The sequence below is a fragment of the Carassius carassius genome, chromosome 6, assembly GCF_963082965.1.
Source record: "Carassius carassius chromosome 6, fCarCar2.1, whole genome shotgun sequence".
Classification (NCBI taxonomy): domain Eukaryota; kingdom Metazoa; phylum Chordata; class Actinopteri; order Cypriniformes; family Cyprinidae; genus Carassius; species Carassius carassius.
Window position 1 is genome coordinate 13724418 of NC_081760.1, and position 15553 is coordinate 13739970.

Genomic DNA, 15553 nt, shown 5'->3' on the forward strand with positions numbered 1-15553 from the left:
CCAGAGTACATGCGTTTGCGAATCTTGAAAGTGATAGTTAAGCTAAAAAGCGGTCGTGCATTTAAAGGAGGGCAGGGGGGTCATGGAGATCACGATGCCGGTGCAACATCATGATGTCTAGCGGCCCAACCCTAAAACGTACCCTAGCATTCATTAATTTTTCAACTTTTAAAGCAAGGCATTATTGCAAATTTGGTCAGCTAAAGTTACTCAAGGTCATATCAACAGGATGTGAAAACACAGACAGTTGGAAACAATCGCTGGCAGTTTGACGGCATTCGAGGGACGATTCGCCAATGTGTCCTTCATGACTGACAGTCAATGGTGGTCTGTCATAATTTTTAGTCTGTTATTACAGCTACAAAGAGTGTCCCAGGCACTTCCCGCTAATAGTAGCTTTAGTGACAGAAAATGTCAAGCAGAGGCCTACAAAGTGTACGTTAGGGCACATGGTCAAGGCCAAGGCAACAGAAATTTGTAGACCTTAACCTGTTTACAAGCTAGTGGTGTTGTTATATTTAAGTAAAATGTCACTTTCTTCTCTGGATCTTATTGGATATAATTAAAGTGCTGCATTTTTCATCGATGTTGTCCTTAAATTCCCATTATTTGTAAGGATTGTTGGGTCAGCACCATCTACCCTCTTTGGCTTCAAATTAAGACGATTAGCTTTTTTCTGATCTGACCGGAATCTCTGCAGCAGATTCCAATGGTACATTAATAATATATTAAAGTATTATGATTCTGCTCAAGAGAAGCAGTCAGTTTCCCAGTTTAAAGGGATCATATGATGCTTTTTTAAAGATCATTATTTTGTGTATTTGGTGTAATAATATATGTTGACATGCTTTAATGTTCAAATGTTTTTCAAATACTGCATATTATTGTAGGTCCTCTATGCCCCGCCTCTCTCAAATGCGTAGTTTTCTACAAAGTCCCGCCTTCCGACCAAGCGCAGTCTACACTAATTGGCCAACTGAGTGCATGGTGATTGGCCAAACACTGCAAGCACTCGTCAGAAATGTAACGCTCCTTTCCATAATTGCGAGCTTCAACTTTAAAAATAAATGTAAAGACAGTTAATAATGTCCTTAGTTTTACCATCAGTTCAAGCCTGAAAGGGGAACAGAGTGGTGTGACAGAAACAGTGATAAAGCTCATATATGTTTGAAGTACACAAGCCACAGACGGTTAAGACAGCTGACTCCACTGTCTCTCTCTTTCTCTCTCTCTCTCTCTCTCTCTCTCTCTCTCTCACACACACACACACACACACACACACATAAACACACGTAAGTAATCTTAAAGATTCCTTAATGCATCTACTTTCGGAAGGCCAAATAAAGTGCTCTTGCTTTTGCCTAGATATAGCATCTCCCTAACATGGCTGCTTCAACACTAACTGCGGTTACCAAAACCACACCTTCTTTCTTTGCGTGAACATTTGGGCAGCATTACACAAATATTTCCACGTAGTGACATATACATGTGGAGGCGTGTTTGAATGAGCCGTTTTAGCGGGCGTGGCAAAGTCTCTCCCAAAAAATATATCTCTTTGGATTTGAGACTTTAGTCTTTGCAGATCTTCTTCATGCACCAAATGCTTGTAACAATCCAAAGAGAAAGGAAAAATTTAAATCGCATCATATGACTCCTTTAAGAGCATAGTTGTTGTTGTTTTTCTTCGCACCAAAATTGCACACAAAATTGTATTTAGAATTATAAATATTTTTTGTTGTTATATTTCTATTTATTATTATCTAATATATATATATATATATATATATATATATATATATATATATATATATATATATATATATATATATATATATATATATATATATATGTGTGTGTGTGTGTAAAATACCATAAAATATGCATGTAAACCATGGTGCATTCATAACAGCATTTTAAGATATCACAGTAATGCCATTTTATCTCATCCTTGTACAATGATAATACCACAGTTCTTTTTGTAAGGCAGATCGTAGTGTTGTGCTGTGCTTAGATTATTGCACCACTCAATACCACACAAAAGCCTTTACAAGAATCCTGGATTATAGAACACATGTGTAGAGCGTTTCTGAGCGTTTCATGATGTGCAGTTCTGTTTTTGTAAAAATCTGATTCAGACATCAACTTAAAACAAAATGTAAGCCCTGTCTCAAGAACTCAGAAAAGCCGAACCTGAGAAGGGTGCTTTATAAGAAAATAAGAGGCATTACTTTAACTTTTGTTTGAATCTCAGCTACGTGTCTCAACAGTTCTTCCACTGTCCTTCACTCTCCTCTTTATTCTTCTGGGGTGCTTTAGCTGAAATAATGACAAAGATATTCTCCATCAGTCTCCATTTAAAGAAAGACAATTTGAAATCAATACCCTATGTGTTTGTGTAATTGTTTGTCATGTATATTATGTGAGGGTCATGTACACTTGTGCATGAATTGACAGAAGTCAAACTGCCTCAATGCTATTTGACAAGCATATCAGACTTTCTGCACATGCACACTGAAACTGAAATACACTCCTGCACAAAAATCTATGTTTGCAAGCCATTTAATTCAGTTATATGTAAGACTACGGTTTAGGTAACTCAGATTTCACACATTTTGAAATTAGAAAAAAAAAAATAATAATGACTCATAATCTATATGACTATATAGACTATATAGACTATATGACTCATAATCTACATGACTATAATCATAAAGTTAGTCACTTGTTTTGTTCCTGAATGAACGAACCAGTGTTTTGAACAAATCTCTAAAGTGAATGAATCAATGTTGTACCCATAAAGTCAGTCACATGTTTCATTCCTGAATTAATCACTGTTTTGAACATATTAGTTGGAGGAAATGATTTGGTGATTCATTATGAAAACGTATTTTGTTTGAATCATGAATGAATCAGTCTTTTGAATGAAACAGTACAGTCAGTGAATCAATGACTCACTCATAAGGGCAGTCACTTTTCGCCACTTTTCATTACCTTTGTAACTGGCAGAAAAAAAAATACACTATTTGTTGCAACACACTACTGCATATATCTCTATATAGCTGTAAGGGAAACAGGTCAATTTAGCTCAAAGGGAATCATTTAAGATTTTAAAGGGAATTTGAACAGAATCACTGTTTCCCGGCTGATCACTCAGACGCCCTGCGATTCACTGAACGAGCCGTTTAACATCAAATCTGCGCTGGACATTAATATCCAAAGTATAGTGAAAACACTATCAATTAGCACAGTAACAAGATTGGCAGTTTAAGACATTAACTTGTAAGCACAAAACACAAGATACCGCTCTTTTCAATATGAATAAAGCTTTATTAGATAAATCTAAGACATATAAACTAATCTAACACAGAAACGCACGCACTCATACATTCACACAAGTTGCAGGAAGATCGAAAGTTAGGGAAGGATGAGTTTAAGAGAATGAAAATGTGAAATCCCAAGTTTACAGCAATACGTTAAATTGCATAGACATGAACAACCATCAATCACTTACCAGTAAAGGTCACCGTCTGGAGGTAAAGTTACTTGCGTCTCCTGTGTAAAGGGAGCCCCCTTTGTTGTCATTGAAAGGGGGTTTCCCGATGTCGCTTATTGGCTGGAAGTTCAGTAGTTGCTGAAGTGACGTCTTGGGAAGCCCGTGATTGGGCGTTGGCTGACGATGCGGAGTTGTGTGGCTGGTTGAAGTTGAATGGGCAGTCGAGGTCAGACGTCGGAGACTCGACATTACAAAACTTAACTAAGAACAAGAAACTCTCAAACGAAAAAGAAAAGAAGTTTGACGAGACTAGGTGGTGTTTATTCTCATCGTGGCTAAGTATCAGCAGGCGTGCAGGCCGAAGCACGCTGGAACCGTGCACAAAGAACAGATAATAGTGATGACTAAAAGCATGGCTAAAAGCTAAAGCTAGGAAGCAAAGCTACAAAATAAAAGCTAAAAGCAAACTAAAAGCATACTAAAAGCTGGCATGACTGATAGCAAAAGCAAAACTAAAACTAAAAGCAAGATTTTATGGTGTGGCCTGTTGGCCACACCTCAAATGTTGTCTTGACCAATCAGATATTGTCTTGGCTCGGGGTATCATAAATCATATGTTATCTTATCAAGCATGTGGTCCAAATTTTCCCGCTCTTGCAGGGTCTAATTTTGGACATGATTCCTATAACAAGAATATGATACATTTGACAAATAACTGATGGTCATGACTGTTTCAAGCTAACAGATTAAAAAAACATACACACCAAACATGAATATGTATCCCTAAGCTATCCAATAGTTTTTAAAAAAACATACACAATTAGTGATTAAACATGATAGTCAAATGTGTGGGTTACATATAAATGAAAATGGAGTGAAGCGATGGACTGATATTCATTTTTAAGTCTTTTTGAGTTCATTTTGGTCCATATATATGTAGAAAAGACAGTTTTCTGTGCCATTATCTGACAAAGATTTCGGTGGAGACCAGAGGTTAAAAGACCCCCCCCCCCCCCCCCCCCCCCCCCCTTAGGAATTTCAGTCTGGTTCTGCTAGGTGGGGGAAGTGATTAAGGATATTGTGTAGTACTCTCATGGGTTTACATGTGATGTCCGGCGTTGCATCTCAATTACTTGCCACAAATTTGACAATCTCTTCTCTGAATTGAAATTGTCAATAATTGTTCTAATGGTGTTAATGTCGAAAGCTGTTCTGTGAAAAAGTTGGTTGGTTGGTTAACTTGTTTCTGGCAGTAGAACTGATTTATGACCTCCGGTTGCCTTACTGAGGAATTTGGCTCATGTTTCAACCACAGTCCTAATCGACTCTTTTATTTGTCTGATTCAGGTCAGATCTGCTACATAGCACACAGATCGTAAACTTCTGTGTCTAAAACTGCTTTTATGTTTTTTTTTTATTTTAATTTTTTTTTATTTTATTATGCAGTTTTGAAGCTTGATATAGCCCACTTTCCCATTCACATTCATTGTATAGATAAAGCAGCTTAGATATCCTGCTAAACTTTCTGCAATATATAACGATTTAAATTTTGGGTTGAACTAATCCTTTAATTTTGCTCCCATTAATGTTATCAGTCTTTTTTCACTAAAGATAATAAAGCAAGTCTGTTGCCAAAAATTCAAGAATTACCATAAAATTAATAAAATCACTTAAAAATGTCAGAATGTGTGTGTGTTTTAATAACTTATTATGTATTAGAATATTTTTTCATGTATGTGCTTTTAAATGGTTCATGGCTGATCTTTTCCTCTTTTTGATGTTGCTGTTGATATTTCAGTGACATAAAGATTGCAATGCCAAAAGCAAAGCTATTTCCTGGGAGACAACCAGACCGCTTAGAAATGTAGCTGGGATTCACAAAATCTTCACACAAGATGGCAGTCTTTAAACAGTGCTTTTCCAGAGATATAATTTTCACTTTCAGGTGTTCAAATCATTCCTAATCTTTTTAGCAAGCTCTTCAGAAAAAAAATAAAGTCATCTCAAAACAAATGGAATGGAAGAACTTCATATTAGCATGAACAGCAGGGGCAGCGATGTTTTGGTTACTAATAAACATCAGAATCAGTTTCATTCCTGATATTTATGGAGATGATTTCTGTGTTTAAATAAACTCAGTGACCTTGTCATACCTGCTGAGACAAAGTCTTGCTCTGCAGTGAAGCATAATGAGAAAATGAGATTTTAGAGGGTGAAGTGGTAATCTTACTAATGATAGCTGCTTTTTGCTATGGTCTTTCATTAGAGCAGTTAACACTACTGGGTGCACCTTAGATTACATAATTAATATTCATGAGCCAAGCTGATAAGTGCTACATTATGCTCACATTTCAGATTATTTCTATGCTTCTGGTTAGAAGCAATATTGAACTAGAGAGGTTTGCCTGGCAGATAAATAGATGCATTCAGATTAAGATAATTATTCTACTATGCCTGGTCATTTTACACCTTTTTTTTATTTTTTATTTTTTTTGCCATTTCAAACGTGTTTTGTGTTTGAAAAGTTGTACAAAAGCTGGATTGTGAAGTTCAACCACTGCAGGTAGCCAACTAACCTCAGGCAGTCAATCAAACCGTAGAGGAACACTGAGGATTCCTTGAGGAACAATGCACCTCACCGTTAGAGGAGAACGTGGGCATTCTACAGATAAGAGGTAGAACATTTTTACCTCAGTGAGATAAAGGTCTTCACTGCTGCAGGCTTTCTGGTTATGGTCGGAAAGAAAATTAGTGAAGGTTAACATATATTTGCTACAGGCCTGACTGAAAGTAATTTATGCATTTGAAGCATGGTGCTGTTTTTGTATTATTTCTTTTTGCTGCCTGCGAGCCTCAGGAGAAACTTTCAAAACACTTTTTGTAGTAAAGGACATATACCATACAAGGGTAATAGATTGAGGTTATTGTGAAGAAACAATTTTATTAAAGTGAAATGCATATATATATATATATATATATATATATATATATATATATATATATATATATATACATTGCTTTCTATTGACTGTGTTTGGAGTAGTATCATGTACTAATGCATTTATTTATTTTATTTATTTATTTAATTTAATTTAAGTTTTTGATAGTATGTAGTATGCAAGGATAAATGATTATAATCATTAGTATATGTACATACAATATGTTTTTGTTATCATACATTAATGCATTTATTTAAGGTTTTGTTGTGAGAGATAGCAAAAATCTAATGGTGGATTTTATGGTGTATCTAACTTAAATCCGTTTAGTGGTCTGAACTGCAAAGGAAATGCATTTTTTTACAAACCCGATCCAAACCACTTTCATATATGGTTTGATATCTAAATATAGTCAATCAAAAATAAATTACTGTAACATGATCCCAATATGTTGCATGTTTAATTCAGCGAGTGGCGTCCATATGTCATGCCTTTTGAATTTTAATTTTCTTTAAAAATATTGTTAATTTTACAGTCTGTTTAAATAATGGGCCTAGAAAGAGAAAATTGTGATAAGTATCACCTCTGAATAACATCTAGTTATAATTTTGGAAATAAATATGGTTATGTTGCATTTTAAGCATTTCTCTTGTATTAAAAAAAAAGGATTTTAATTGAATTATGAAGTTGAATGCATTGCATTGTGGGATAAAGTACCCTGAACAATGTGCTGTGATTGAATACTGAACATGTTGGCAAATGTAGTCGTCCATGCATACAAAAAAATTTTTTTTTTTTTTTTTTTTTTTTGAATTTGAGGTGGCCTTGAGCATGTGAGTCGCATTCACTCATCCATCATGGCTCTACTAATCCATTAGTTCAGCCACTTAATCGGAAGATATTGAGACACTACAGCTGCTAATTACCACAGACAATTGCAACGGCCCAATGGGCTCTACCTGATAAATACAAAACGCTTTCAATATCTGAGAGGCTGTCCTGCATTTCAGTTAGATAATTAAATGTTTCTGCACTCTAAGCAGATATTGCTCAAGTCAGTCTTGCTGAAAAACCAAACTTTGCACTCAGATATGACATACAAACTGTCCAGAGTACAGTACAATATACAGCAAACAACAACAAAAATAATTATGCTGCCCCAGTATTCCGTTTTTGGTCTGGAACAGGTAAAATCCGCTTGCATGCCTGATGTCCTTGTGTCATTGTTCACAAACAAGATAGTCAAAATGCTTAATCATGTTATCAATATAACACTGCACTCTGTTAGTATGAACTAGGGTTCATGAGATGTACCTTTGAGCTATTTCAGAGAACTATATAATACATTTTGAGCAACATGACAATAGCAACTGATAATGTAGGAAACCACAGACAAATGTACATAATCAGTTGTGTGAATGTACCTAAGCAATTGCAACTTGATCAAAAGATCTAAACTTTTTATGATGTGCACAAGTAACTTGATAATGTGGAGGTTGAAAAAGTAGTTTTGAGAATTTAATTTCTGATTTGAGAGATGAACCAAAGCCTCTGAGAAAAAAACCTAAGCTGACTTTGGTCCTTTATCTATCGAAGGTTCTGACTGGTGTGTGATAAATTTTGACTCCTAGTGTTAACACTTTCATTGTGTGCTAATTGAGTTCAAACTGTGCAGACTTGAACAATACTGGATGCTAGTGCTTTCTAAATGACCACATGGTGTAAGCACTGAGCAATGTAGGAATTTGTGTGTGGAGTTTTGCAGTAACAGCTCATCAAATCTGACTCATGTTAAAGCAGGGGAATAGTGTTTATAGTTCAGCAAAATGGGTGTGCTTTTTAAAAAAGTTAGTTATTGTTTTGACATTTTAATTCAAGAGCCTGGTTATAGTGTTTTAGCAACAAAGAAGAGAAAGACTGTAAAGGACTGTTAACTTGTTACAAAATGTAACAATAGGGGAAATTAACATGCACAATTTAAAGTCCAATATCGATTAATAATAATAATAATAATAATAATAATGCCTCCAATGTCAGACAGTAACTGGTCCAGCACCAGCATTCCTATTTATTACAGGTTTGTTGAGATAAATACAATTTTTGTTGTATCTAATTGAAATACATTTAGTTACTTTGTGGTCTGAACAGCTAAAGAAACACATGAAAATCATATTACAAACCTGATCCAACCCACTTTCATATGTGGTGTGAAACCTGATTAAAATAAATCAAAATAAATACTGAAATACTAAATTCTGAATTTCAAACATATTTTATATGTTTCAGCTGTTGCAGGGCAAGTCAATACCAAAGCTTGGCACCCTGGACCAAATCGAGACAGGAAGTGGAGATGGATACAGTGGAGAGTGTGATGATGAGGATGGATGCTGGGGATCAGGGAACGGAGCAGCAGAGAGGAGAAGAATAGTAACTATATGTGAGTATCAATCTTAAATGAATGGATGTAGGGCTGTGACGGTTGCAACCACATCACCACCACGGTTGTCAACTGTCACCGACGGTAGTACACGTGACGTCACGCACCCTATAGCAAGCATAATACAAAGTTTTGTATTAATAGGTTGTATAAATAAAACTGTTTCCACACTCGCTTGAAGTGTCCCATTCTCAGTTATTCTGCTAATGAATAAATTTACTTATTTTCAAGAGAAAAAGTGACAGGAGCAGTAGTTTTGTGAGTGGGGTGGCCAACCCCCACCTCTGTGTTAACTGCATTAAATATGTTAATGCATTTAACTGAAATGAATCGCCTGAGTTAACGTGCAAATTTTTCTAGTGCCCTAAAGTAAGAAAAGTGGAAAACTGAGATAGAACACTTCTGGGAACACCTCTTACTTCATGGGAACAGATTTGGAGGAATTTAGCATAATGTACAGTAAATAATTTATTCACTAATGGATCCTCTGCAGTAAATGGGTGCCATCAGAATGAGAGTTCAAACAGCTGATAAAACCATCACAATAATCCACAAGTAATCCACACGAGTCCAGTCCATCAATTAACAACTTGCAAAGCCAAAAGCTGTTTGTGAGAAACACATTTTAACTTCAAACCATTATTTCCAGCTAAAATATGAGTCCTTATATGGCTTTCTCCAGTGAAAAAGTTGTCTTAATCAGGAGAGAAATATGCACATATGATATGCTCTTGCTTGTAAACAAAACAGCTCTAAACAAATATTGTTTTGGATTTTGATGTGAGAGGACAATAGGGAATGGACTTTTTCACTGGAGGATGCATTGTTATGGATTATGAACTAATTTCAGATGTAAGAAAAGATTTGATCTTAAAAACATCTTGATGTATTTTCTTTTTTACAAACACACAGCTTTTAGCTTCACAAGACTTTATTGGATGAACTAGAGTCGAGTGGATTACTTGTGTATTATTGTTATGCTTTTATTATCTGTTTGGACTCTCTTTCTGACGGCACCCATTCACTGCAGAAGATCCATTGGTGGGCCAAATGATGTAATGCTAACTTTCTCTTAAATAAAACAGATTACATCATGAATAACCTGATGGTGAGTAAATCATCAACACGTTTTCATTTTCAGGTAAAAAAAAAAAAAAAACTAAACCTTTAAAACCATTAAGAATGTCCTTTTGTTAATTGTAGACCTGCTAATCAAATGTGAGTCACTTTGTTCCTTTGTACATCGTAGTTTAACCGTCATAAGTCAGAGATAACAAGTAGGAAAAACCACATCTGCTATTTGAATGGAAGGCAAAATTAGATCAGACTTTCACTGATGCTTGATATCAGAGTGTAATTAAGAGGTGGAATTAAGGTCAAGCATATAGAAACATCCCTGATCCAAATGAATTATGCAATCACAAATAATGTGGTTGTAAAAAAGTGGAACAAATCAAAGTGGCCATCTGGTAATTACTTCATCTTCCGGAGGGGATTTGATCTCTGACCCGTGGCCCCACGAAATCAACCTCAAGGGCTGTGTGCTTCTCTCTCCAAGCCTCCTTTATCTCCTGTATGCCTGTCTGATTAATTGCCCCACTCTTTTTGTCTGGATGGGGCGTTCCGGGTCATCTAAATGTGCCATCGCATCACACTAGTGTTTCCTTTTCCTCCTGTCAATCTGCTGTAGTGTGTCAGAGCCGCCTCATACTCCTCTCATAATTCATGGAACGCAGTGACGATGCGCTCATTTATCACTGTCTCTCCCTCTCATCCGCTGTATGTTCTCTAAAACTACTTCATGCCTCAGCCAGCAATGCGCCACCTGTTACCACTGCCAATAAGTCAGGCAGATGGGGGCTCCGCAGTCAGGAGTCACACTTTGTTTTCTGGATCTTGATAGGTAGGCAAAATTACAACTGCTTACTTGACAGAGTTAGTGAGGGAGACATCAGCATCTTCTACTCACTTACATTTGTTTGTTTTTGACATACTGCTTGTGTGTTATTCTGCAATAAATCCCATTCTTAACCATTCTTAATCAGTGCCTTATTTCTATCTAGCTACTTTGCTTGTAAATGATATAATTGCAGTAAATACTAATAAAGCAAGATACATTTATTTTTATGTTTAGAAGCAAGATTGCAAAACACATTTTGTTTTTAGATAATGTATGATATACATTTTGTGATGAGATCATGTTGCTTGCCTGTGCAAAACTTGCTGTCATGGTGCTGGGGTGTTCATAGTCTCAGCCTTCGACATCACGCCCATGGACTGTTGGGTGAACGTCCGATGCATACAGCACACGAAATTGGAAACAATTCGGAATTTCAAAGTCGTCATCGGATTTGTTGAATTATACAGGATTTTCAGGAGACATGTGTGTCGCGTTCTTTAAAGTTCCTCCTGGAAACAATTATACCGTAAATATACCAAACCCCCTTATGTTAGAAGAAAGCCGTTGTGTTTACAGCTATGATAATGAGTGCTTATCAAGATCAACTAAACTCTGGATTTTCAAAAGTATGTGAAATATTTCAAGTTTGTGGCATAGAATCTTCAAAATACATCCAAGAGTCTGTCACTGTGGGGACATTTCCACAACCCTAAACATGAGGGGGCACAAAACGGAACCTGCTTGGTTGCTTTATCTGTCAGTCATATGGCCTTTTGGGTGGTACTTGCCATTCAAAGCGGCCAAGGTTCCAGACCTTCTGCCATGAGTCTGAAGGTCTTGCTAAGTGAGACTGGGGTGTTCAGTGTGGAAACAGGTTGCTAGGGTGTGCTGACTGGTCACTAGGCATTGCATAGTGGCTGCTTTGTTCTTCTAATTGTTTGTTATGTCAGTCTAGGTGGTTTCTAGGTGCTAGGTATGGTGTTTTGGATGGTTGCTAGGACATTTCAGAGTCTTTGCTATGGATTGGACATTTCAGAGAGGTTGCTAGGGTGTTCTAGGTGGCTGCTATGTTGTTACTGGTCATTGTTAGGGAGTTCTAGGTAGTTGTTAGGGTTTATTTGATGACAAGTTATGATGTTCTGGTTGGTTTTCTAGACCTTTGCCAGGAGGTTGCTAAGGTGTTATTGGTGGTGGATTCTAGGGTGTTGTAAGTGGTTACTATGGCTTTTTAGGTTGCAGTTATACTTCTCTGGTTGTTTGCAAGAGCATTGCCAAGTGGTTGCTAGGGCGTTTTAGGTGGTTGCTAAGATGTTATTGATAACGTTGCTATAGTGTTTTGAGTATTTTTTTTATTTTTTTTGGTATCTCAAGTGACTGTTTATCCTTTTTTCATCCTTGTAGCAGAATAAGCTTGTTTTGTCTTTAACTTAGAAAAGTAGCAATCATTTATATGCAACATCATCATCAGCAACATTATTATCTGCATGAAATGCATGAAAAAAAACTGTGACTCTGTAACTCTGAGTTTGTCCTCAAGTTGGGATATAACAAGCAAACACAGTGCAATGTACATTTTATCATAAGATAAAATGTTTTGTTGTTCAGCAGGAGTTCCTGAAGTATTGAAATATTCAGTAGTTTATGGTCTCCTTCGATTTATCAAACCCTAAAACTGCTAAGGTACAAGAAAAAAAGAAAAACAGAGGAAAACAATAAGTCTTGCTGATACTTACCTGTCACTTAAAACCATTCGCTGGCAATACACAAAAATAACCACTCACTTCCAGATTCAAATGACTCTTTTTACCACTAACTTTTGATTAGTCACACTGAAAGATATCTGTGATTACTGGGACCAAGCTTCAACGGGTCACGGCAAAGGGAAATAAATAAATAAATACAACAAAAACAAATGCGAGCATTGTCTTCCCTCAACGTGAATGTAATAAATAAAATATTAACAGACATGAGGCATGTGATTCTGACTCAGTCTCCCGGAGTCTTTACACATAAGGATGTATCGCCAGGCTCCTTGTCAGTGTCACCTGCGCACGCTCTCGTGATCGGCAGCGAAACCAGATGCTGCGTACTTGGTATGGAAAACAAAAGGCGTCAGCGAGACGTATCTGAAGGAAGTGCATCGATCTCCAGTAAATAGACAAAATAAGAAGAAGTGGAGGAAAGAAGTGTACACTAAGTTTGTTCCAATATTTTCAAGATATTTTTTCATGCCCAAGCGGAGTTCAAAGTAGGTCTAATTGGCATTCTGCAAAAACAGAAAGTTTAATGCATTATTCACTGTGACTGCATAGATGCTCTTTTGTTAAGGATGCCCCTTAAAATCAGATATAACCGAAAGCTAGAGCTTTAAAAGTTTGATCTGCTTGTTAATGAATCAAAAAGAGGCCAAGCGGTCCAGACGACATGCAGATCGTCTATATAAAGTGTTATGGTGAAAACCTGCTAGCTGTGTGACATCAAGAAGCTCTGGTAGGGAGTGGGAATCTTAACCAATGCAAGAATTAAAATAACATTCATATCCAGTAGTCTGATAACGAGAGGATGTAGAGATGAAGCATCGCCATTGTGCTTGTTTAACTAATGCTCTGCTCTGTAGAGGCCTGCTGAAAATGACCTGCTGTGTCACAGAATGATGGAAATGAACGATAATGATCCTCGTCGAAGTGCCCTGATGCTCAGTGAATCATAGTGGGGAAGCTCCTCATAGGACTAGTCTTTCATAAACAAAATATTGCTTATAGATACTTCAAATCAAGCAGGATCTGGAGGTGGATGCATCTCATGCATCTCTGATGAGATGTTAGAGAGACTGTACACTAGCTGTCAGAGCCGTTCAGTTCTGCTTTATTACCCAACTTAAAGTACTGACAGTACTAGGTTAACTAAAATTTTCCCTCTTGAGACAAAATAGATGACAATATGTGGAGTTTTGGTAGTTTGTGTGAACCTGGAATTTACATATTATTTTTATATATGTTACATATGTTTTTATATTATTATTATTAAGTCTCTAATCAAAATATACTGTTTGTATATATATATATATATATATATATATATATAAACTCTTTGTTATATATGTCTTTCTGTATATCTTTCAGTCATTCTAGCTATTGTTATATCCAACTTACCATACATCCATTATTTATCTATACATCCATTCATCCTTCTATCCATCCATTCATCCTTCTATCCATATGTCCATCCATCTAAAGTTCATGTCCCTCAAATCAAATTTATGAATATTTTGGGGTGAATTATCTCTATCATAGCTATACAATTTTTTTTAAGCCATATAGCTATATAAATGTATTGGAGTCTATTTAATATCTATTTAATATGTTATAGTACTGTACAGTGGTGTCAAAAGTATTGACAATTCATTGCTCAAGTAGAAGTATAGATACTAGGGTTTAAAAAGACTTTCGTAGAAGTTGAAGTATCAACTCAAGCTTTTTACTTAAGTAAAAGTGTAAAAGTACTGGTTTAAAAAAACTACTTAAAGTATAAAAGTAAAAGAAATGTAAGGAAAAAAAATGCCATTAAGAACAAAAGCTTAGGCCGCACCACAGGGGCCTATTGTGCACTACCCCACCTCCTCCAAAAAAAATTTCTAAAGGCCATAGGCCATCATGACTATAATGTTATATTAAAATGTTCATGTTGAAAAATTTGGGATGCACTAGGCTACCTGTTTCAGTCGCATATATGCTCATTGAAAATGAACGCACTTTAGTACAATGCAAATACATTAAAGAACTAGAGATATGATGACTAGTTGCCTATAAGTATTGTTATGGTGCAAAAATTCAAACTTCAGATGCATGTCATCAATAACATTTAATGGAATGTAAATGTACATCCAAGCTTAGCTGCAGAAATCTGCAAGGGCAATGGACAAGAACATTGGTGCAGGCTTAGTAACAATTACTCTTGTATCGTTGTCTATATACAATAAACGGACCCACTTTATATTAAGTGGCTTTAACTACTATATACTTACATTTTAATTAATAATTTAGTACAATGTACTTATTGTGTACATACATGTTTTTACATTGTACTTATATTTAAAAAAAACTACATGTAATTACATCTGTATTTAATTTCTGTAATTACATTTATAATTACACTGTTGACCCATTATTTACACCTTAACCCACCCTTAAACTTACCCATACCTCCAACCCTCTCCCTAACCTTACCCCTATCCCACCTCAATAGCAGCAAAAGTGTTTTACAATACAATATGAACACAATAAGTACATTGTACTTATTTTTTATGTAAGTACATAGTAGTTAAGGCCACCTAATATAAAGTGGGACCCAATAAACATTAGTGCTGTCAAAATGAATGATTAATCCAAGTGAATAATCAAAAACTAAAAATGAAAAATAACTCATAATCCTGATACCTTCTTGAGTGATAGCATCCTGTATTCGGTATATACGTCTGCTATGTCCAGTGTGTGGGGGGGTGACAGGTTACAAAGTTGGTATAGCCTAGATATCACAACATTGTCAATCGTGTTGTCAATTGCAAACGCTAATGTATTCAAACGTCTCGCTACCGAACTACCTACAGTAGCTTAATTTGTGGAGGACGAAGAGAAAGCACCCATTTGGTAAATGAGCCAGTGAGAAATAATAACTTTTAAGTAGGGTCCAGTGCCATTTTGATACTTTTAAAACGGTACCGGTGCCTAAACGGTGCCTGAACCGATACTTTTAAAAAAAGAGCCACAAAAAAAAAACTATGGATAGCA

General features: G+C 36.1%; 1 protein-coding gene across 1 annotated transcript in view; it reads left to right on the forward strand.

Annotated features, from left to right (window-relative positions):
• LOC132142393 (glypican-5-like) overlaps window positions 1-15553 on the forward strand; it is a 278158-nt gene that overhangs the window by 178712 nt on the left and 83893 nt on the right. The window contains exon 7 of the mRNA XM_059552208.1: window positions 8716-8866. Coding sequence (XP_059408191.1) covers window positions 8716-8866 — 151 coding nt within the window. The remainder of the gene's footprint in view (window positions 1-8715; window positions 8867-15553) is intronic.